Source organism: Capricornis sumatraensis, chromosome 5 (genome assembly GCF_032405125.1).
Source record: "Capricornis sumatraensis isolate serow.1 chromosome 5, serow.2, whole genome shotgun sequence".
NCBI classification, from domain to species: domain Eukaryota; kingdom Metazoa; phylum Chordata; class Mammalia; order Artiodactyla; family Bovidae; genus Capricornis; species Capricornis sumatraensis.
Window position 1 is genome coordinate 74,023,278 of NC_091073.1, and position 24,217 is coordinate 74,047,494.

A 24,217-nucleotide genomic window follows, 5' to 3' on the forward strand; every position below is an offset into this window, starting at 1 on the left:
GCAACAACCCTATAATTATCCTTCTGAGTACATAACAGGGACACATTCATGTCTTTTCTTTGTGCAATAACTTTTACAAAGAAGTATTTTTAAACTGATCATTAATTTTATGACCATAGAAATGAGATGCAAAATTTATGCTGTTGTCATTGGCACAGGCTCAAGGCACCACTGACATTATGTGTGATTGTAATGGAATGGCTGCCAACTAATGATTCTGCAGACATTTCATTTGAGCAAGCTTTTCTTTTAGATGTCTGATTAGCTGTAATGCTTTCAATTATGTCTGTAAATTGTATTGGATATGTTTACCTGATGCTCATTGTTGCTTTGGAGTTCAGTTTTCTATTACACAAACACAAGTTGAACATTTTCCTTTTAATTTATCGAAGTCTTTGTAGGTATAGCTGCAAGTACTCAGCCCCTGGGGAGAAAAAATGCTTTGTACTCCTCAACAGCGACCCCTGTGTTCAATTAAGGCCCCTTATAATATAGCTGTTCTTTGTTGAGTTGAAAAAAATTAGAGAGTCAGGGAAAAGGGGTGCATCATCACTGGAAGAACAGTAACATGAAAACCATTTTGAAAAATGATATATCTTTTCAACTGCATGCAAGTTAAAGAGGGAATAACCCTGTACAGATACCACAGAGATTCATCTTTACTTTCCAAATTAAATTCAAGGGAAGCTTAAAATAGGGGGGAAGGGGGCTGGGAGGGAAGAAATAAGGCCAATAGCAGTATGTAATGTATTTTTGTCTTAGATAAATATAAATGTCGTAGTAATTAAAAAAACCAACCTATGAGAGGAACTGCAGTTCTTAGAATGGGGAAATTGAAGATAATGTCACTTTACAATCCAAAAACTGTTCTAAAAAAAAAAAACCACAAAAACAAAAATAAAACCTACAGAGGTCTTTAACATGTCAGTGACTCATTTGTGTAGAATATTCTTCCCTTATATTAAATATTATTGTATTTATAGCTTTAATAGTGATCTTTTTGCTGTGTATGTGTTTGTGTACATATATGGATATATACACAAAATATACAGTGGATATTATCCAAGGACAATAAACTAATTCTGATTTTTTAAAACTTAAAATTTTTTGTTTATTTCCACATAGAATTTAATAGATTTAAGCCTGAACATCTGAATTTTTAAAAAGATTCTTTCCATGAATCATTAGCTTTATTATCATATTTATATATTCTTAATAGTGTAATGTGCTAACTGCTAAGTTATGGTGATGTGGTTGAAATGTCCTAATATTTTTTTTCACAGCAAGATTTGTAGTTTATGATATGAAATACCTTAGAAAATGTATAACATAAAAATTCTTACTTTGTTAGGAATAGAAGGATACGCTAATAATCCTGAACAGTTGAGAATTTTGTGATCTTTACAACTGTGTATTCCATGAGTTATCATTTCACGTTCAAACATATTTTTGCTAGAATTTTATGAGGTTCTATTTTACCTCATATTTTAAATCAGACCACTCTTCATTCCATAAGAGAAATATTATAAAGGATCACTGAATGTTCTGAGAAGTGCTTTGATCATCTTGAAAGAAAGATAAATTAAGATCTGAAGAAAGAGCAGTATTTGTACATGTTTCTTGGAATTTTAATTGGGAAAGAAGCATCACCATGTATGTGCACGTAATGGTGTAATCACTAAAGACAATAAGGTAGCCATCTCTGTAGTCTGCTCTTATTGTCTTGGTGAGAGATGTCCTTATCTTTACTTTCAGGCTAGGGATGATAAATGTTGATAAAATGTCAGAATTTTAAGAAAATAGATATGAATATTGATTGTTATTATTTTGAAAGTATTGTCTTGAAAGAGGCTATTTTCTCTACCAAAACATGGTGAAAGTAGGGTGTAACTCATCAGAAGGATGTCGGAGAATACAGACATCATTTTGGAGAGCCCAGTAGCTTTAATCTGGATCTGCCCAGCAACTGTGATCTAAAAAGTGATACTGTAGGCACTCGAGGGTTGGTTTTTAGGTTTTCTCTTGAATTTCTAACAAGTAGCTTGAATTGTTAACAAATCATTGATATGTAATTGTGTGATTTTTACTGAAAATGTAAAATGTTCATATGGCTCTAATTTATCAATTTCTCATCATCATTTTTCCAGTTATTGAGTAGGTAAATGGAATTAACTGAATTATTTTTTCTTGTGCTTGCCATGATTTTTTTGGTTGCTGTTATTGTTATTTTGGTTTTGTTTGTTTTGGATACACACCATGTTTTAACCTGTTTCTAGTAGTTTATATTCATCTTTGTAGAGACCATAATAATTTTGTAACTTGTACCCTTTTGTAACAGAAAGAAGCAGTTGTATACTGACTTTCAAAAACTTTTACTTTTATCTAAATTACAACAGATATACATTAAAATAGGATCTGTTTTTACCTAGTTCAAAAAGTTTTTTTTGTTCTTCAATGAAAGTGACTGAATTTAGTAGTACCATTTGCCTCTTTGACAAAGTAACACTTTTTAAAGCTGGCTAAATTATAAAAGCCTTTCCCTGATTCTTTTCTGTTTTTTTAAATTTACTTTTTATTTTATATTGGGGTATAGTTGATTTACAGTGTTATGTCAGTTTCAGGTGTACAGCAGAGTGGTTCAGTTATAATGTGCATCCATTCTTTTATCTCTGATTCTTTTATAGGTGATGCAGAAGATGGAGAAGAATACGATGACCCTTTTGCTGGGCCTCCAGACACTATTTCATTAGCCTCAGAAAGATATGATAAAGATGATGAAGCTCCCTCTGATGGTATGTTACATTTTTCCGTAGACTATACCTCTTGACACTCTTAACACAGAACAATGCAATATGTAAAGGTGGTGATCTTTTCAGAAAGCAGATAAACACAGAAGCTGCAGTTAACTTACCTTTACCAGAACCTTTTAAGGAACAGAAGAGCTCTCTCTAGTGGTTTTCCTAAGTATGTAGTTCCTTCTTCTCCTAGAAAATTTTCTTTACTTGAATTTTGAGGAGAGTACTTGTATCATATCATCATATAAATATTATTAGTATACTTGTTGGTTAATTTAATATTATCAGATTCTTGCTTAATTTTATTGGGCTGCTTAATGGCTTGTTGTACTATTTATTTTATAAATAATGAAAAAGATTTTTGATCTCTTTTTTTCCTGAAAACTTCATACAAAATGAGTTCATAAAATATTAAATTAATTATCCCTACATTGCCCTCTCTCATCAAGATAAGTTTTCATCGAATCCTTCTTTTATATACATTTTCATTTTTCTAATTATCATCTAAAAATATCCCATATTATACAGTAATATTATAGTATTTTGTATTAAATGAAATGGTAATAAAATTGATTCTCTATCTCTTAGTAATTTTTTAAAACTTCCAAAGTTATGAAACTTGTTTTTACCGTAGCATGTACTTTGTTGTGCCACCCAGTCGAGTGCATCTGAACTATAGAGACCTATGAGGGTGATATATAGTTACAAATTAAGAATGCATATTGATAAATTAGCCATGCATATTAATTTGTGGCACTCAAAGTTTCACATAGACATAGAAATGAATAATGCCTTCTGCCACTATATGATGATCAAACTGTGCAGTTCCATCTCTAAATACAATTGCTGAATGAAAATATGCTTCCTGCAACAGAGCACTCCACATTTTATGTTATCCAGATTATTCCCTTTGGAAACATAAATTGCTTTTATGAGGTATAAAATTATGTCTATTGCAGAACAGGGATAAGTCAAGTACATGCATAAGTGATAAACATTCTAACCACTGATTCAGAACAACACAATCTTTTTTTTATATTCAGAACTTTGTGCAATGTGTAGCAACAATAATCATATCCATTTTGTGTCAAATTTTACATTTTGGCAAACATTTAATATCTGTTTTTAAAAGGAAGGAATTTCTTTCTCCTATAGGTTCTATTTTTTTTAATGCATATTTCTCTTCAGTTACACTTAGTATATGAAACAGAGCATTACCCTTTCTAACATATCTTCGAAAGCATTTCTACTAGAAAATGTTTTATCATTGATGAAGTAATATTTTCAGGCAAAACAATGAATTATTGTTTAAGTTGAACTATTTTTCAGACACATTACAATGGTTTGTTTTGCTTTTCTGTAAAATGTAAGTATACAGAAATGAGTTTGTTTGTATATATACATATATGAAGAATATTTATCTTATGAAAATATATATATACACATACAGATATATTCATAGATTATATATGCTCAGGCTTTCTCAAAATAGCATAAATATTGTGATGTACAAGAGAGCGTTATGTACCTTCTTGAAAAAATAACAACCTTAGAAATCCAACAGTTAAATATCTGTGAGAGCCAGTGATTTGTTAGGAAAAATGAATTGCTATTGTATAGTGCATTTATGTGATTATTTTTTTAATGGGTAAATAATTTATCATATGTTTGTTTTCATAACCAGATATACAGGAAATATATTAATAGCACAAGAAGGTTTACCATTAAAGCATTGTCGATATTTGAATATTGTTTAATAAATTATTTTTATGTGTAACATTTAAATTTTAGCTTGTTAAATATTGCATTTTCATCAGTGTTTATATAAGCAGTTCCTAGATTGAAATTTTAACTTCTAGTATTATTCACTTTTGATATATAAATAGTGCTAGTTTTGATAATTTCATATTTTCTCCTAAGGATGTTATAAGTTAATTTTAAAACTACTTCTTTAACTTTTAATTTCCACTCTAAAATATTATCTAATCATATTAGTTTTTTCTCCCTCTAACTTAGATTTTATATGTGTTCTTTTTCCTTTGCTGAATAAATTTTCCTTCATTGTATGACCTTAGTCTAATGATATATTAATTATAAAATACATTTAACAATAAGTGTAACTAAATTAGCATGGGTCACCAAAAGGCCTTTTGTCAAATCAGATTGTTGTTTTGTCCTTTTGACTTTTACCTTATGGTAGGCACTAAGCAAAGTATCTCAACTTTGATGGATTATAAACTCCAAATATGATATGTATTTTTCATAATGCTAATGTAATTTTCAAGGTACTGAAAAGGTCAAACCTGCACATCTCTGTGCATTCTAAGTCTGTCTTTTCCTTTAATATTTCTTTTTCTCTGTTCCTCTGGTTCAAAAGTTCACTCAGTTCCCAAATGGCTACCTAATTTTCCAGTTATTCCCTCAAGCCATATGTGTTTTGGTTTCTTTATGGTTTATTAGGTACTGTAGGAAAGTAGCATAAGTTATATCTTCTAATGAAATTCAAGCACACTTCAGTGATGCTTCGACTTGATTGCTGGTAGCAATTAAATCACAGCCAAGGAGAATAATGCATATTCTCACAAGGTCCAGACGCCCTATAGAAAGTGAAAGGGAATGAAAACAGAAAACAAAAACAAAGTCTTCAAACCCTGCCAGACACACTGTTTCCAGCCTGCCTTTTTTTTTTTATTGGCCAACTGCCTGATTGATAGCAAAATCATAACTTGCTGCATGCTAACAGGCAGAGTTCACTTGTAGGTTATTGTGAACTGATAAAGGGTTAGATGGAGTTTTGATTTTCGCATTGGACCTTGGTACACTAGATTAATGGAATTTCAATGAGCGACTAGAGTAGCCACAGCTTTGTCAGAGAAACAAATGGAGATTCTATAGTTATGTCTACTCATTAATACTAGTTGCCTGAAAGGTGTGCTGCTTCTCTATACAAAAGAGTTGATATAACTGATTTTCGAATGGTTCATTGAAAAAAAGTACCTTATTGATGAGCAGAATTGTAACATAAATGGTGACAGATTTTGGTAAAGCTTGTTGCTTAAAAATATTGTACTTTGTAATTTTTCTTCTCTCTCTTTAGAAACACTTTTTATTTTTTGAGGGAAATACATTTCATAAATGATTTTCATGACTGCTGTTAGTTTCATTTTGATTTGGTATCACTTATAAAAATTATGTTTATTAGAAATTTCATTTTATTAACTTTATGCTCATTTTCTGATAAACTTAAGTCATAATGGTTTCTAGGCTTTTGTAGGTCACTGTTAGTTTAATGCTATCGTATGGCTGGATATATTGAAGTGTTAATAGAAATGATGCATGTCAGTAATCATAGAAAATTAGAGATAATGAAACTTAAGACCTTGAAGAACATCCCTTATCATACATGTTAAAATGTTTGTTTAGGTACTAAGATAGTAGATGCAGGGTAGCTTTAGATACCATATAATGACTTGGGTTTCTGTTTTTCTATTCTGAAACCATTTTTCATTCATTTCATTATTTGTGAAAGAAAGCTTCTAACTGTGTAGTGTGGAAAGTCCCTAAGGTAAGGTGAAAGGATTCAGTGAGCTAGAAGATGTGTATTGGCTCGCCCATCGATGTTAGGTCGAAGAATCCCAGTGGACATTTGTTACAAATCTGATTCAGTCCTAGACCATAATCACTTTGTGGATAGAATCTGGAACCTCTAGGGCGTGCATATAAAAAGAGACAAAATGAAGCTTAAGATAGAAAATAGTCATTCATTGTCCTGGTATTTTCTTAACTAAAAATTCCCAAGTAATTGAGGTTACTAAAAACTGTGGATATTACAAGAATATAGGTTTGTATGAAAAAATACTTGTTTAGGTATGCAACTGTTTTAAAAGTTTGGGATTGAGAAAAAAGGCTATGCTGTTTCGATCATCGTTTATAATAGTAGGATATGTTTTCTCATTTTTTGGTGTAGTTTTTCTTTAAGAAAAATCAGTATATGAAAATTTGAATTTATAAAGCATATAAATCATTTATTCCAAAGGATTGCTTTGATTAACTCTATGATGCCTATAAATAATGAACTCTCATAATGCATCTACAGCCAGCTTAGATATATACATTTCTATGTGCACAATCTAGATTTAATGTGTCAGTTTTTACACATTATACACCATCTTTTGAGGAAGATTTTTTTTTTAATGTAAAGTTTAGGCATAGCACTAGTCAGGTCTTATAAAAGCCAAGCAATAGATGTGTTATTTTTCTCTGTGTTCCAATAGAATGTAAGTAATGTTTAAAACCAGGAAAAGCAAAGTTCTTTTCTATGGCCAAGAAGCCTGTGGGCTCCTGCCCAACCAGGGATGGAATCCACACCCCCTTGAGTGGGAGTGCAGTTTTAACCACTGGACCACCAACGAAGTCCAACAAGTTTTTTTCAGTAACTGGCCATTTAGGGCAAATGTTTTCCAACTATAGTGTCATGTGGTTTTTGATAATAAAAATCATACTAGGTAATTTAATCTAAATTTTGAGAATTTAGATTAATTTGCAACTTACACATTTCTTTGTATACATAACCTATTGTTGCACTTGTGTTTTTATTTTTTACTTTTTTTTTTACAATTCTACTTATTTCTCTGTTTTTGGCTGTGCTGAGTCTTCATTGCTGTTCTCTAGTTGTGGTGGATGGGCTTCTCCTTGCACGCTGTTGTCTTGTTGTGGAGCATGGGCTCTCGGGCATGAAGGCTTTGGTAGTTGTGGCATGTGGGCTCAGGACTTGTAATGCCTGGGCTCTAGAGCACAGGGTCAATAGTTGTGGCCAGTGAGCTTAGCTGCTCCTTGGCATGTGGGATCTTCCTGAATTAAACTCCTGTCTCCTGCGCTGTCAGGTGGATTCTTTACCACTGAGCCACCAGAGAAGCCCTGGCGGTTCTTTTAATACACCGTTTGCTAGCTTGTGTTATAGCAGTATAAGGACAATGATTATTTTATTCTTCTGTAATATGTGTAGTCTAGCTTCAAGTGTTTTGGTAGAAGTGAGGGGTTATAGTTTGGGGAAATGATAAAAAGTAGAAAAAATATTTTAACACTCAATATTGTGTGTTTGGAGATATAAAATATTGTTGTTCGGTCACTCAGTTGTATCTGACTCTTTGCGACCCCATGGACTGTAGCATGCCAGGCTACCCTGTCCTTTACTGTCTCCTGGAGCTTGCTCAAATTCATGTCCATTGAGTCGGTAATGCCATACAACTATCTCATCCTCTGTCATCCCCTTCTCTTTTTGCCTTCAATCTTTCCCAGTATCAGGGTCTTTTCCAATGAGTCAGCTCTTCGCATCAGGTGAGCAAAGTATTGGAGTTTCAGCTTCAGCCATAAGTCCTTCCAATGAATATTCAGGACTGATTTCCTTCAGAATGGACTGGTTGGATCTCCTTGCAGTCCAAGGGACTCTCAAGAGTCTTCTCCAACACCACAGTTGGAGCATCAATTCTTCGGCTCTCAGCTTTGTTCACAGTCTAACTCTCACATCCATACATAGCTACTGGAAAAACCATAGCTTTGACTAGACAGGCCTTTGTTGGCCAAGTGATGTCTCTGATTTTTAATATGCTGTCTAGGTTGGTCATAGCTTTTCTGCCAAGGAGCAAGTGTCTTTTACTTTCATGGCTGCAGTCACCATCTGCAGTGATTCTGGAACCCAGTAAAATAAAGTCTGTCACTCTTTCCATTGTTTCCCCATCTATTTGCCATGAAGTGATGAAACTGGCTGCCATGATCTTTGTTTTTTGAATATTGAGTTTTAAGCCAGTTTTTTTCTCTTTTACCTTCATCAAGAGGCTCTTTGGTTCCTCTTCACTTTCTGCCATAAGGGTGGTATCATCTGCATATCTGAGGTTATTGATATTTCTCCCAGCAATCTTGGTTCTGGCTTGCCCGGCATTTCACATGATGTACTCTGCATATAACTTAGATAAACAGGGTGACAACATACAGCCTTGATGTACTCCTTTCCCAATTTTGAACCAGTCCGTTGTTCCACACTGGTTCTAACTGTTGCTTCTTGACCTGCCTACATGTTTTTCAGGAGGCAGGTAAGGTTGCCTGGTATTCCCAGCTCTTTAAGAATTTTCCCCAGTTTGTTGTGATCCACACAGTCAAAGGCTTTAGAGTAGTCAATGAAACAGAAGTCAATGGTCTTCTGAAATTCTCTTGCTTTTTCTGTGATCCAAAGTGAAAAGAAGTGAAAGTGAAATCGCTCAGTTGTGTCTGACTCTTTGCAATCCCATGGACTGTAGCCTACCAGGCTCCTCTGTCCATGGGATTTTCCAAGCAAGAGTACTGGAGTGGGTTGCCATTTCCTTCTCCAGGAGATCTTCCCAACCCAGGGACTGAACCCAGGTCTCCCACATTGTAGGCAGACGCTTTACCATCTGAGCCACCAGAGAAGCCCCTATTTCCATCCCCTTCTCCAGGAGACCTTCCCGACCCAGGGATGGAATCCGGGTCTCCCGCATTGTGGGCAGATGCTTTACCATCTGAGCCACCGGGGAAGTCAAAAGGCGTTAGCAATTTGATTTCTGGTTCCTCTGCCTTTTCTAAATCCAATGTGAACATCTGGGCGTTCTCGGTTCACACACTGTTGAAGCCTAGCTTGGAGAATTTTGAGCATTACTTTGCTAGCACGTGAAATGAATGCAATTGTATGGTAGTTTGAACATTCTTTGGCACTGCCCTTCTTTGGGATTGGAATGAAAACCTACCTTTTCCAGTCCTGTGGACACTGCTGAGTTTTCCAAATTTGCTGGCATATTGAGTGCAGCACTATAACAGCATCATCTTTTGGAATTTGAATATATAAGGTATACACAGATATAAAATATTTTTGTGATACAAAGACATATATGAATAAAATAAAAACACAGAACCATTGAGAATCATCTTTTTAATTTTTATGCCATTGAATGAGAAAATACCTCACTATAAAACAAAGTAGGCAAATAAGACTATAATGAAGTGGGCTATTTAAGAAATATTGCAAAAATAATAAAACTCAACATTATAAAAAATTATGCATCTTTAATACAGTATATTAGTGGTTATGTACACAATTCATGAAGAAAGGAATAGGAAACCTTGGCAGGACAATGGGGAATTCAAAGATGAAGAAAATAAAGTTCTATTTTCAAAAGACTTCTAATCTAGTTAGAAGAAGAAGATAGCCACCTAAAATAAGGCAATCAGCAATGTAAGTTCTAACAAGTCAGTCAGTCCAGTCACTCAGTCATGTCTGACTCTTTGTGACCCCTATGGACTACAGCACACCAGGCTTCCTTGTCCATCACCAATTCCTGAAACTTGCTCAAACTCGTGTCTATCGAGTTGGTGATGCCATCCAACCATTTCATCCTCTGTCATCCCCTTCTCCTCCTGCCTTCAGACTTTCCCAGCATCAGGGTCTTTCTTTTCCAATGAGTCAGTTCTTTGCATGAGCTGGCCAAAATATTGGAGTTTTAGCTTCAGCATCAGTCCTTCCAAGGAATGTTCAGGACTGATTCCCTTTAGGATTGAACTGGTTGGATCTCCTTGCAGTCCAAGGGACTCTCAAGAGTCTTCTCCAACACCACAGTTCAAAAGCATCAATTCTTCGGTGCTCAGCTTTCTTTATGGTCCAACTCTCACATCCACACATGACTATTAGAAAAACCATAGCTTTTATTAGACAGGCCTTTGTTGGCAAAGTAATGTCTCTGCTTTTTAACATGCTACATTGGTCATCACTTTCTTCCAAGGAGGACTTCCCTGGTGGCTCAGACAGTAAAGCATCTGCCTACAATGCAGGAGACCCAGGTTCCATCCCTGGGTCAGGAAGATCCTCTGGAGAAGGAAACGGCAACCCACTCCAGTACTCTTGCCTGGAAAATACCATGGATGGAGAAGCATGGTAGGCTACAGTCCATGCGGTCACAAAGAGTCGGACACAACTGAGCCACTTCACTGGGTAGCCTTTCCCTTCTCTAGGGGATCTTGCCAACCCAGGGATCAAACCCAGGTCTCCCAGATTGCAGGCAGATTCTTTACCAGCTGAGCCACAAGAGAAGCCCAAGAATACTGGAGTGGGTAGCCTATCCCTTCTCCAGGGGATCTTTCTGACTCAGGAATTGAACTGGAGGTCTCCTGTATTGCAGGCAGATTCTTTACCAACTGAGCTATCAGGGAAGCTCTACTTCTTCACTTTCTTCCAAGGAGCAAGCATCTTTTAATTTCATGGCTGCAGTCACCGTCTACAGTGATTTTGGAGCCCCTAAAAATAAAGTCTCTCATCATTTCCATTGTTTCTCCATCTTTTGCCATGAAGTGATGGGACAGGATGCCATGATCTTAGTTTTTCAAATGATGAGTTTTTCAGTCTCCTCTTTCACTTTCATCAAGAGGCTCTTTAGTTCTTCTTTGCTTTCTGGCAAAAGGGTGGTGTCATCTGCGTATCTGAGGTTATTGCTATTTCTCCCAGCAATCTTGATTCCAGCTTGTGCTTTGTCCAGCCTGGCATTTCACATGATGTACTCTGCATATAAGTTAAATAAACAGGGTGACAATATACAGCCTTGGCATACTCCTTTCCCAATTTGGAACCAGTCTGTTGTTCCATGTCCGGTTTTAACTGTTGCTTCTCGTCCTGCATACAGATTTCTCAGGAGGTAGGTAAGGTGGTCTGGTATTCCCATCTCTTTAAGAATCTATAAGTTCTAACAGGCATATTCCCAGAGTGGTAACTAGTATATGTTAAAATATCTATTTGATCTGGTCTATGCCAGGGCAAATAGTTGGTTTCATTGATTTTCTTCTCTTATTTGTTGATTGAATTGGTTATATGTTTTGGCATCATGTTGAATAAAACAAAACATAAACTTTATGCCTTTATTTAGAGAGGTTGTGGAGTCAATTGTAAACTGAGGACATTTTTTTTCTCTTTTGAGCGAGCTTTACATGGTTCCTGAAGTTTGCTAGAGAGAAAGTGGGAGAACATTCAGAGGATAAGTCCAAAAACCAGGTTTTCATAATCACTGATAATAATTTTGTTGTCAAGATGAAGTCACTCAGCCTCTTTGGCTTTTTATTTTCTGAGTTGTGAAATGAAGAATTTGGACTAGGTGATTATTTAAAAGTTCCCTGAATCTCAAATGCTTGTGTCCACATTTCAGAACTGGTAAATGTAATGGTGGCACAGAGATGATTTCCTTGAGGAAGTAATAACCAGAAGTGATGTTGAATAGGAAGGAGTGGAGAGGGTCTTCAGTTCAGTTCACTCACTCAGTTGTGTCCGACTCTTTGCAACCCCATGAGTCGCAGCATGCCAGGCCTCCCTGTCCATCACCAACTCCCAGAGTTCACTCAGACTTGCGTCCATTGAGTCAGTGATGCCATCCAGCCATCTCATCCTCTGTCGTCCCCTTCTCCTCCTGCCCCCAATCCCTCCCAGCATCAGAGTCTTTTCCAATGAGTCAACTCTTCGCATGAGGTGGCCAAAGTACTGGAGTTTCAGCTTCAGCATCATTCCCTCCAAAGATGTCCCAGGGCTGATCTCCTTCAGAATGGACTGGTTGGATCTCCTTGCAGTCCAAGGGACTCTCAAGAGTCTTCTCTAACACCACAGTTCAAAAGCATCAATTCTTCGGCTCTCAGCTTTCTTCACAGTCCAACTCTCACATCCGTACATGACCATGGGAAAAACCATAGCCTTGACTAGACGGACCTTTGCTGGCAAAGTAATGTCTCTGCTTTTCAATATGCTATCTAGGTTGGTCATAACTTTTCTTCCAAGGAGTAAGCGTCTTTTAATTTCATGGCTACAGTCACCATCTGCAGTGATTTTGGAGCCCCAAAAAATAAAGTCTGACACTGTTTCCACTGTTTCCCCATCTATTTCCCATGAAGTGATGGGTCTTAGAGGTACGCAAATGGTGGGCAGTAAAAGCCGAATAACAAATTAAGGAGTTCACCTTTGATAGTCCCGAATTAAGAGAGGCCTGAAGCAATAGACTGATGTAATGAATGCATATTTGAGGGAGATTTTCCTGGCAGTTAATTGTTGAATGAATTAAGGCAAAGAGACCATCTCATGGAGGTAGCAGGCGAAATGCTTTGCTATTGGATTGGCCAAAAAGTTCATTTGGGTTTTTCTGTAAGCTGTTAACATTATTTTTAACCATGATAGTATCTCTGTGAGGTAGATATTATCACTGTTTGACCATGGAGCAAACTCAGGGATAGATTAAGTGAAGGTCACATAAGTGGCAGAACTGAAATTTGAATTCATGTCTGACTCGAAGAACCAGGCTGTACTCTCAAAACCACTGTATTTTGCCTCTTCTCCTACTAAAATATTGTTGCCCTTGGTTCAGAGGGTGTTGATAAGAGCCAGGGTTAGTGTTAATAGACATTGCATTGAAAAGAAAGGGTTTCTCTTAACCCCTCCCTACCCAAACAACGGACTGCAGACCAACTGCAACAGTGTCACCTGGGAGCTTGTTAGAAACGCTCAACCTCTGTCCCCACCAATACCTGCTGAATCTGAATTAGCATTTAAACAACAGCCCCAGGTACCATGAAAGTTTGAGATGCTCTTTTCTAGTTGCATTGATTACATTGGCCTTTGTGTCTGGAAAGAAAGGTGAGCCTTTGTACTTGGGCTGAACATGGAGATGAGTAGTAGGCATGGCACCAAACAATCCCTAGAAGTAGGTAAAAATATTCTTTACTTCCTGCACTCTTCTGAGGTCCCTGAACTCACTGTACAGGGCTCCTTCCCAGCACTACTGTCTGTGGGTAGTTGTCCCATTTCTGAATCTGTTTCCCTCTCAAATCAAGCTCTCGGTTCAGTACATTGAAAAGGCTCTGATAAATTACCCCTAGGAATGTTTGCATGTTAATAGAGGAATAGCTTAACCCAGGGGAGGTCAGTTCCCCCTCACAGATCTTTAGATATCAGCACTCGGCTGTGGTAAAGATATTTTTGCTGTTGCAGAATACTGTATCTTAAAAGATTTAGGCACATAACAAACTTATCTTTCTTGGTATATATATATGTATATATTTCAATTTGGTCTGCAGTCTTTGTTTGGTGGAAGTCGCAATGTACAGCTTCCTGATTTCAGTCCTGTCTCCTGTTTGCATCCTGTCCCAAAGTGTGAATTAATAATAGTTTCAACATTGAAAAGCAAAAGTTAAGACCATAGACTGACCCACTTGATTTTAGGGGAAGGCATTCTAGCCTGGAACAGAATTCCAAAGAGAGCTCCCTTCCTCTGAGACAGATTCATTAGAGGTGACTGTGCTGGTGGTTGGGGTAGCATCTTTTGGAAGGAAAAGGGATTAAACCATCTTTGTGTGTTAGTTGTGGGCATCCCTGGTGGCTCAGATGGTAAAGAATCTGCCTGCAGTGCAGGAGATCTGGGTTTGATCCCTGGGTCAGGAAGATCTTTTAATTAATATTTATTGAGAAATAAATCTGGCTGGGAAAGATTGAAGATGGGAGGAGAAGGGGATGACAGAGGATAAGATGGTTGGATGGCATCACCAACTCAATGGACATGAGTTTGAGTAAACTCTGGGAGTGGTAATGGACAGGGAGGCCTGGAGTGCTACAGTCCGTGGCAAAGAGTCAGACACGACTGAGCAACTGAACTGAACTGAAGTCTGGTGCTGAACCGATTCCTTCATGTACATTATTTCCTCTAGTTGACTCAGAACTGCCTCATGTGGGAGACATTTTCTCTATTTTGCTGTTGTGGAAACTGAGGCTCAAAAAGTTTTACGTCTCTTAACTGTCATATCCAACTTAGAAATGGCAACTTAGCTCCTTTGATCCTTTTATGCTATGCTACTTAAAAAATTGGACTAGTTTTTTTCTACTTACAAGAGATATGCATTTGGTTAAAAATAAAAGTGATTAGAAGGGTATACAATAAAAGGTAAAAGTCTCCTTTTCCACCCTGCCCAAACCCCAGAGGCAGCCACTTACTAGTATTTTTTCTTCCCTGGTGGCTCAGATGGTAAAGAATCTGTCTGCAATGCAGGAGACCCAGGTTCAATCCCTGAGTCAGGTAGATCCCCTGGAGATGGGAGTGGCAATCCACTCCAGTGTTCTTGCCTAGTGAATTGCATGTACGGAGCAGCCTGGCGGGCCACAGTCCATGGGGTCGCAAGGAGTCAGACACAACTGAGCTACTAGCACACGCATGCCAGTTACCATAATAACTTTGGTCACACTACTTCTAGTTCTTGTCTGATCAACTTTGAATGTACTCCTTTCCCAATTTGGAACCAGTCCATTGTTCCATGTCCGGTTCTAACTATTGCTTCTTGACCTGCACACAGATTTCTCAGGAGGCAGGTCAGGAGGTCTTATATTCCCATCTCTTTAAGAGTTTTCCATAGTTTGTTGTGATCCATACAGTCAAAGGCTTTGGCATAGTCAATAAAGCAGAAGTACATGTTTTTCTGGAACTCTCTTGCTTTTTCGATGATCCAGTGGATGTTGGCCATTTGATGTCTGGTTCCTTTGCCCTTTCTCAATCCAGTTTGAACATCTGGAAGTTCGTGGCTCATGTACTGTGGAAGCCTGGTTTGGAGAATTTTGAGCATTACTTTACTAGTGTGTGAGATGAGTGCAGTTGGGTAGTAGTTTTAACATTCTTTGGCCTTGCCTTTCTTTGGGATTAGAGTGAAAACTGACCCTTTCCAGTCCTGTGGCCACTGCTGAGTTTTCCAAATTTGCTGGCATGTAGAGTGCAGCACTTGCACAGCATCATCTTTTAGGATTTGAAATAGCTCAGCTGGAATCCCAACACCTCCACTAGCTTTGTTCGTAGTGATGCTTCCTAAGGTCCACTTGACTTCACATTCCAGGATGTCTGGCTCTAGGTGAGAGATCACACCCATCATGATTATCTGGGTCATGAAGATCTTTTTTGTACAGTTCTTCTATGTGTTCTTGCCACTTCTTAATATCTTCAGCTTCTGTTAGGTCCATACCATTTCTGTCCTTTATCGAGCCCATCTTTGCATGAAATGTTCCCTTGGTAGCTCTAATTTTCTTGAAGAGATCTCTAGTCTTTCCCAGTCTGTTGTTTTCCTCTTATTTCTTTGCATTGATCGCTGAAGAAGGCTTTCTTATCTCTCCTTGCTATTCTTTGGAACTCTGCATTCAGATGAGTATGTCTTTCCTTTTCTTGTTCTCTGCATTTAGGGACATATCCTAGCCTACCTTTAATGTTATTGTTGCTTAGTGGATACTTTAAAAACTGTGCAAGTGGCAAAAAGTAACTTCCTTCATGTGCCTTTTGCAGCTCAGTGAACTTTGAATTCTGTAGTCTTTAACATAACTTAAAAAAAAGAATTCTTGCTTTGCGTAGTTAGGTATCACTCCCCTCATTTAGCAATATCATCTATGCCTTTTAAAATGTAAATGCAATAAGTTTTATTGCCTTACACATATAAAGGAATAATCACATGATGCTTCTTTCACATCAGTTTTATTTTAATAGAAGATTATTTCAGGGGACATATAGTCCAAGTAGATTATTTTGTTGATATTCTGACTTTTGGGCGGCTAGATTTTGTCAGTATGTAGTTATTGTGGTAGAATCTAAGGGTTACTGGGGTGATCATCTTAGAAAAATGGTCACCCACACTCCCGTTTCATCCATGCCGCCACGTAACATTGTTTGGGGAAGAATGGATACATGTGTATGTATGGCCGAGTCCCTTTGCTGTTCACCTGAAACTATCACAACATTGTTTGTCAATCAGCTGTATCCCAATAGAAAATAAGTTTTTAAAAAAAGAAGAAACAGAAAAATGGTCACTATTTTTAGGTTTCAAAAAAGAAAGTTGATTTGTTTCTTCTCCTTTTTATGGATGTGTGTGTTTGTGTCCCCCCCCCCCCCCAATGTGTCAGTCACCAAATTTACTAGTCTTGCCAGATAAGGAAACTGAGACATAAGGAAACAACATGAATTATTTAATATCTAAGCAGTGGTATTCAATGTGTAATCTGCAGACTGGTCTGAGTCTGTGATATGTTTCTTACTGGTCTGGAACAATATAAGTACAGAAATGGAGATTAAGCACGTGGGAATGTTTATAGCATTTTGATATTCCCACATTATCCAAATATGTGATCATTATTTTTTCTAGTAATTCATATTATGTATAAAATACATATATATCTGCTGCTGCTAAGTTGCTTCACTTGCGTCTGACTCTGTGTGACCCTATGGACAGCAGCCCACCAGGCTCCCCTGTCCACGGGATTCGATTCTCCAGGCAAGAATACTGGAGTGGGTTGCCATTTCCTTCTCCATATACATATATACCTACATGTATGTAGATTTTTTTTATTTATCACGGTTAAAAGCATTGAACTAGAGTTAGAGAATTACAGCCATCTCAGTCTCTTCATTTCCTATCCTTCTGATTTTTAGTTACTTTTTTGAAAGTTTTATATCATATCTTTCTCTGTATCTTCATCCATCATCACGGTCATGTTTTAGTTTATATATCAGGTCTGTTTTCACTGTGGTGAAATTTTAGGGATTGTAATTCTATTTTTCTTGATCCACTTTTAAGCTCCAGTGTCATAATTAAATATTTAATTATATTTTCATATGAGAGTTCTGAGAGCAGTCTCCAAGTTTGGCTGTCATGAAGCAAAGATCCTGCCTCAGAGCTTTTCATTTGGACTATCTAGAGAAAATGTTAATGTAGATTGGATACCATCTAGTTCTTTTCCATGCCTAAAAAGCAGAAAAAGATAGTGTAATATTTAAAGACTCTCAGAAAAGTGCTCTTGTGTCATTTTATTTAAATGTTCTCAAAAGCTCCTCTCACTTTCTAATACTACCTGTAAGCCATGCTATTTTGAACATACCCATCACTTTTTTTTTTAACATCAAAGAAAGTTAATAAAAAATAATATATAATATTAAAAAAATAGTAAAATGTCTTACCATAGGGAAAAAGAAATACACATATATTTCTTTCATTGACTAGGACTTGTTTTGATATTGGTATCCTGGGACCTTTGTCATGGGATAAATGTATGCTATAAACCTCTAATATGCTTACAGTAGGACTTCTTTGTAAAATAAAATGTGTCTTTTAAGAAATGAAGAATTGATTTTTTAAAATACAGGTAGTGAAAGAGGGTAACAATGTTGTATATTTTAGGTAGAGTGCTACATGGAACAAAAGTTTAATTCAACAGATTTTACCATTTATTTTGTTAGACTGGGGGATTATTAAGACATGTTCAGTGCTTTTCAAATTAGCAGAGGAAAGAGATGTAAATACAATTTTGATTCAAGGAAGATTGGTATAATCACTACTGCAGGACATATACAGGGAGAAAGAGGATGATAAATATGGTTGGAATGAAGACAATCTTGATAGTGGAGGTGGCATCTGAACCAGGTCTGGGAGAATATGAAGGCTTCTGATATGTGCAACACGGAGGGAATAGCATTTCAGATTTGTGAAACAGCCTGGTAAAGGGATGTATTAGCTTGGACTCTTTCAGTGCATGATACAAAAAAGAAACCCAGTTGAGACTAGTTTAAGCAAAAAGCAGAAAGGGGAATTGATTGGTTTGCCTATTGAAGGAGGACAGAGTTGGAGTCTTGCTTTGTACTCACCGGGACTTAGGTGGGAGAAGGCAATGGCACCCCACTCCAGTACTCTTGCCTGGAAAATCCCATGGACAGAGGAGCCTGGTGGGCTGCAGGCCATGGGGTCGCGAAGAGTCGGACACAACTGAGCGACTTCACTTTCACTTTTCACTTTCATGCATTGGAGAAGGAAATGGCAACCCACTCCAGTGTTCTTGCCTGGAGAATCCCAGGGACGGCAGAGCCTGGTGGGCTGCCGTCTATGGGGTCGCACAGAGTCGGTCACGACTGAAGTGACTAAGCAGCAGCAGCAGCAGCAGCAGCAGGACTTAGGTGAGTGTTCAAATTGCAAGAGTATCCTGCTTTCCTTACTTTGGCTTCCTTTTAGATGGCTCCCAGCCACTAGCAGCTGCTTAGATATTTTCTACCAGCTTAGCAACCCCAGTGGAGAGATCTCTCTATAGTTGTAGCACAAGTTCTTGGCTTAGGTCGTGTGCTTTCTCTGAATAATCACTTTGATCTGGTCAAGGAAAGTGGGGGTGGGTAAAGGAATGAAGGAGTGCTATTCCAGCAGGCCTAGATTAGGGATTGGTGATCTATGGCTCATATGCCAAAACTGGCCAACTACTATTTTTATAAATAATTTTTTGTTGAAATGCAGTCACACCCATTTGTTTACTTATTGTCTATGGCCATTCTTTGCTTCAGTAGCCCCAGTAAGTAGTTAAAACAGAGACTGTATATCTCACAAAGCCCAGAATATTTACTGAAAAGGTTTGCCATCCCTGTGGAGTTGTGTACTTATGTAGAAGATCAGTACACCTACACATGAAAGTAGTCTAAGGGTTTCATGACTCGAGTTTACTTGAGTTTCTCTCTGAAAATAATTCTAGTTCTATCCTAATACAAAGACAATTGGGTAGTTGAGGACCAACTTACTGCTTCTTTGAGCCACCAGTTGTCATATTTAACAACGGCATTAATGTATAAAGAAAGTAGATAATGGATTGTTGTTGTTGTTTAGTTGCTCAATTGTATCCAACCGTTTGCAGCCCCGCAGACCCAGCTCCTCCGTCCATGGAATTCTCCAGGCAAGAATACTGGAGTGGGTAGCCATTTTCCCTTCTCCAGGGGATCTTCCCCATCCAGGGATTAAACACGGGTCTCCTCCGTTGCAAGCAGATGCTGTATCTTCCTTTTAAAATTTAATATATCCAGGAAGTCTCTCCATATTAGTACTTTGAAAGTGAAAATGTTTGTCATTCAGTTGTATCTGACTCTTCGTGACTGCATGGACTGTAGCCCGCCAGGTTCCTCTGTCTATGGAATTCTTCAGGCAAGCATATTGGATTGAGTAGCCATTCCCTTCTCTAGGGGATCTTCCTGACCCAGGGATTGAACCAGTGTCCCCTACTTGGCACGTGGATTCTTTACCGCTGACCCACCAGTGAAAGTGAAAGTGAAGTCACTCAGTCGTGTCCGACTCTTTGTGACCCCATGGGGTGTAGCCTACCAGGCTCCTCCGTCCGTGGGATTCTCCAGGCAAGAGTACTGGAGTGGGTTGCCGTTTCCTTCTCCAGGAGATCTTCCCAACCCAGGGATCGAACCCGGGTCTCCCGCACTGCGGGCAGACACTTTACCATCTGAGCCACCAGGAAAGTGTCTGACCCACCAGGGAAGCCTGTAAATAACGTATCAGAAGACAAATAAAAATTTGGCTTGTTGTGAGGGGCCGGGCGGGAAGTGGAAGAGGCACAGGAGTGTCTACCCTTCTGAGGAGTACATGCCTGGGAAGGACCTGACTAGAGGCTTGTTGGTCACTTTGATGGTGGAGGCAAGGGACAAGGGAGAGAAAGTACTCAGAGGCAGTATGGGGAAGAACCAACAGTGGATTTCATTGTTAGACCTGAGGTGAATCCTGACATTTACATTCTTTTCTCAAGGCCATATAATAATGCCGTCTATAAAGATGAAGTCTGTTAAACTTGAAGGAGTATTGAGAAATTTATTCAAAGAAATGTAAGAGAGAGTTTGAGATATGGGATAGAGGTATGGAGACTCATTGATTTATTTGCCTAAACATGTTGAATGTCATGAGAAAGATAAGACTTGCCTGAGATTGTAGAAAGAGATAGATTAGGAGGTTCAGAATAGAGTCATCTGCCCCAAGTTTCCTCCCCTGTAAACCAGAAAAATTGTTGCTTTTTGCTTCTAAACATGCGATCTTAATTTACAGAATGTTAGAAGTCATTAATTACTTTCATTCCTTCATGTGGTTATATAGATATGAGGATACATTTTTCTTGAGTTTTTCTTTGCCATTCATTTGAATCCTGATATGTTCTTAGGCTTTTCTTTTCTTTTTCTTTTTATTGTCTAATTATATTTCTCCTTGTAATTAAGGAACCATATTTTTTAACTGTGTTTTGCCTTGGCAGCCTAAACAGTGTTAAGCATTATTCAAGGTAGATGAGATATATTTCTTGTATTAGAAAACAGAATTTTGAAGGGCTTTAAAGAGGATAAAATTTGTACTTCATCGTATCAAGGATCAAAATTGTAGTGAAGTGCACTGACTATAGTATCACATGTATTTGGGTTCAATCCTAGTTTGACATTTTGACTTTAGAAAAATTATTTTTGCTCTAAGCCTTGGTTTCTTGGTTTATAAAAATAGGGACAGTTGTAGTATCTCATAGGGTTGCTGTAAGGATAAGTTCCTGGAACATAGGACTTTCCCACTGTTGTTGTTCAGTTGCTCAGTCACGTCCAACTCTTGCTACCCCATTCACTGCAGCACCAGGCTTCCCTGTCCTTCACTATCTCCTAGAGTTTGCTCAGACTCATGTCCATTGAGTCAATGATGACATTCATCCATCTCATCCTCTGTTGCCCCCTTGTCCTCTTGCCCTCAGTCTTTCCAGCTTCAGGGTCTTTTCCAATGAATCAGCTCTTTGCATCAGGTGGCCAAAGTTTTGGAGCTTCAGATTCCCATTGTTAGATTCCTACTGTAATGTCACAAGATGACCAAGTGATTAGATGAATAACTTTGTTTTAGTATGTATTTTCTCTGGGAATTTTCTTTTCCATTATAGTTTATTATAAGATACTGATATAGTTCCCTGTGCTATACAGTAAGACCTTGTTGTTTATCTATTACACCTAATAGTAGTTTGTATCTGAAAATCCCATAGTCCTAATTTAACCCTCCTTTCCTTTCCCCTTTGGTAATCATAAGTTTTTCTTTGTCTTTGAGTCTGTTTTGTAAATGAGTTTGTTTTTATTATTTTTTAGATTACACGTATAAATGATTTCATATGATATTTGTCTTTCTCTCTCTCTGACTTACTTCACATAGTATGATAATCTTGATAATCTCTAGGTTCATTTATGTTGCTTCAGATGGCATTATTTCATTTTTTTATGGCTGAGTAATATTGGACTGCAAGGAGATCCAACCAGTCCATTCTAAAGGAGATCAGTCCTGGGCATTCTTTGGAAGGAATGATGCTAAAGCTGAAACTCCAGTACTTTGGCCACCTCATGCGAAGAGTTGACTCATTGGAAAAGACTCTGATGCTGGAAGCGATTGGGGGCAGGAGGAGAAGGGGACAACCGAGGATGAGATGGCTGGATGGCATCACCAACTCAATGGACGTGAGTTTGATGAACTCCAGGAGTTGGTGATGGACAGGGAGGCCTGGTGTGCTGCAATTCATGGGGTCACAAAGAGTGGGACACGACTGAGTGACTGAACTGAACTGAATATTGTATATGTGTGTATATATATATATATATATGCACACACATACGCACCCACCACATCTTTATCCATTCATCAGTTGATGGACTGTTAGTTTGCTTCCATGTCTTGGTTATTGTATTAAATAGTGCTGCTATGAACATTGAGATGCATGTTTCTTTTCTAATTTCTCTGGAAGTTTTCTTAATTGAGGTGTAACTGGCACACAACATCATAGTAGTTTCAGGAGTTCAACTTAATGACTTGATGTTTGTATATATTGTGAAATTCTCTGGAATTTTAACTCATGTTTGAATTAAAATTTGATAGTTTAACTATGTTAGATGATATATCATTAATCATGTTGTATTGTTCAATAGCTAAAAATGAATAGATAACTCTAAGGTTGTCTTAATAATTTAGTATTCAACTTTTAAAAATAAATGTGGCAGGCACTTTAATGTCACTTGTTACAATCTATGTTAAATTTCAGTGATCCATTTCTTTTTTATTTGAGTGAAATTGCATTTAGCTTCCTATTTTCAGACAATAGGAAAGTAATGAAACAGTAGCATATCAATTTGATCAAAATAAACCTTGACCTTGAGAACCATTAACTGGATTATTTTGTCAGACAGATGCCAGTACAGTCAAACTGTGGATTCTTTTGACATTCCAAATGGCTCGTTCTTTGGCTTGATATTTGCATACTTGATGACCAAAAAACATAGATACATGGTTACTACAAAGTAAAACTAAGACCAAATTTTATAATTAAAATTTCATTTTAAATGTACTAGGAGGTAACTTTTAAGAATACCTGTTACTGGATCCTATTTTGTAAGTGGATAAATAATATTTTTGTGACAGTTGTTCTCTATTTTTAAAATCAGCTTATTAGATATTAAAAAAATAAACCTGTATCATATAGCTACATTTCATAATTAAATACAATTAAAGTTGAAATATTGTTGTCTTGAACTGTATCAACTGGAACTGATACTGATATTTGTAAAGTTATCCTTTGGGTGATAAAAAAATATATGAAAGAAAAGTTATTGTTTCTATTACATGTAAAATATTTGGATTTTATTTACTAGTAACTTCTTTAGTTTAAAAAATTTTCATAATAAATTTCTTGTTCTTGCTATCCACTGAGCTTTTATATGATGTCTCTCATCATGAACTACTTTTTCTATTGACATTTTTTTACTAAGTTTGAAATGCATTTTATTGTATTTTTATGAATCTTTAAAGATATAGGAACCCATTGACCTGTGTAAGTGCAGACACTTCTGTGAACTAGCTGTATTCCTCTGAGGCTATATAAACATTGCTAGTCTGTTATTTAGTACAGAAATATGAAGGTTGAACAGCTATTTATCCCAAAATTATATCAATGGAATGTATCCTTAGAAGTTGAAATGGTGATGTCCATTTTAAGTTTTATAACAATATTTCAAGCAAGCTATTGGAAGTATATATACACAAGTTTAGTTAGATAGGAAATGTCAATTAGGCATAGTTTATGTAGGTCATGTCCTTTGAGATTAATTTTTCTATCACTGTGGCTGTCAGTGCCCACAACAGGGATTCAGATAGTGCATTGGGCAACTCATGTTAGCAAGTCATTCCCTATCCTTCTGCAATATGCTAGAAAATGTATTAGAAAAGGTTTCAGTGAACATTGATCAAATTAGTGTGTACTGGGGGGTGATTTGACTTATCCTTTTCTAGAAGCTGTGTAAATTCAGTCCTTGCTTTTATACTTACAAACTAACTAAAAAGTGTTTTTTGCTTTATCAAATTTATTTATTAATGAAATCTAATTGATCTGTCATTGATTGGGTTGACTAAATCCAAAGACCATCTATCTATGCCATTGCTAACATATATTAAATGAATCAACACATATTTATATTATAAAATTGTATATTCTTAGGATTTAAAAATAGCAAACTCAATTTTTTATTTTTACTGTTTTAATATTCTTAGTTTTCTTATCTATTTTTTTTTTT

At 37.1% G+C, this 24,217-nt stretch overlaps 1 protein-coding gene across 1 annotated transcript in view; it reads left to right on the top strand.

Moving 5' to 3' along the window:
- Positions 1 to 24,217, top strand: part of SKAP2 (src kinase associated phosphoprotein 2) — a 168,450-nt gene that overhangs the window by 14,304 nt on the left and 129,929 nt on the right. Inside the window, exon 4 of the mRNA XM_068972697.1 lies at positions 2,685 to 2,792. Within this exon, the coding sequence (XP_068828798.1) occupies positions 2,685 to 2,792 (108 nt within the window). The remainder of the gene's footprint in view (positions 1 to 2,684; positions 2,793 to 24,217) is intronic.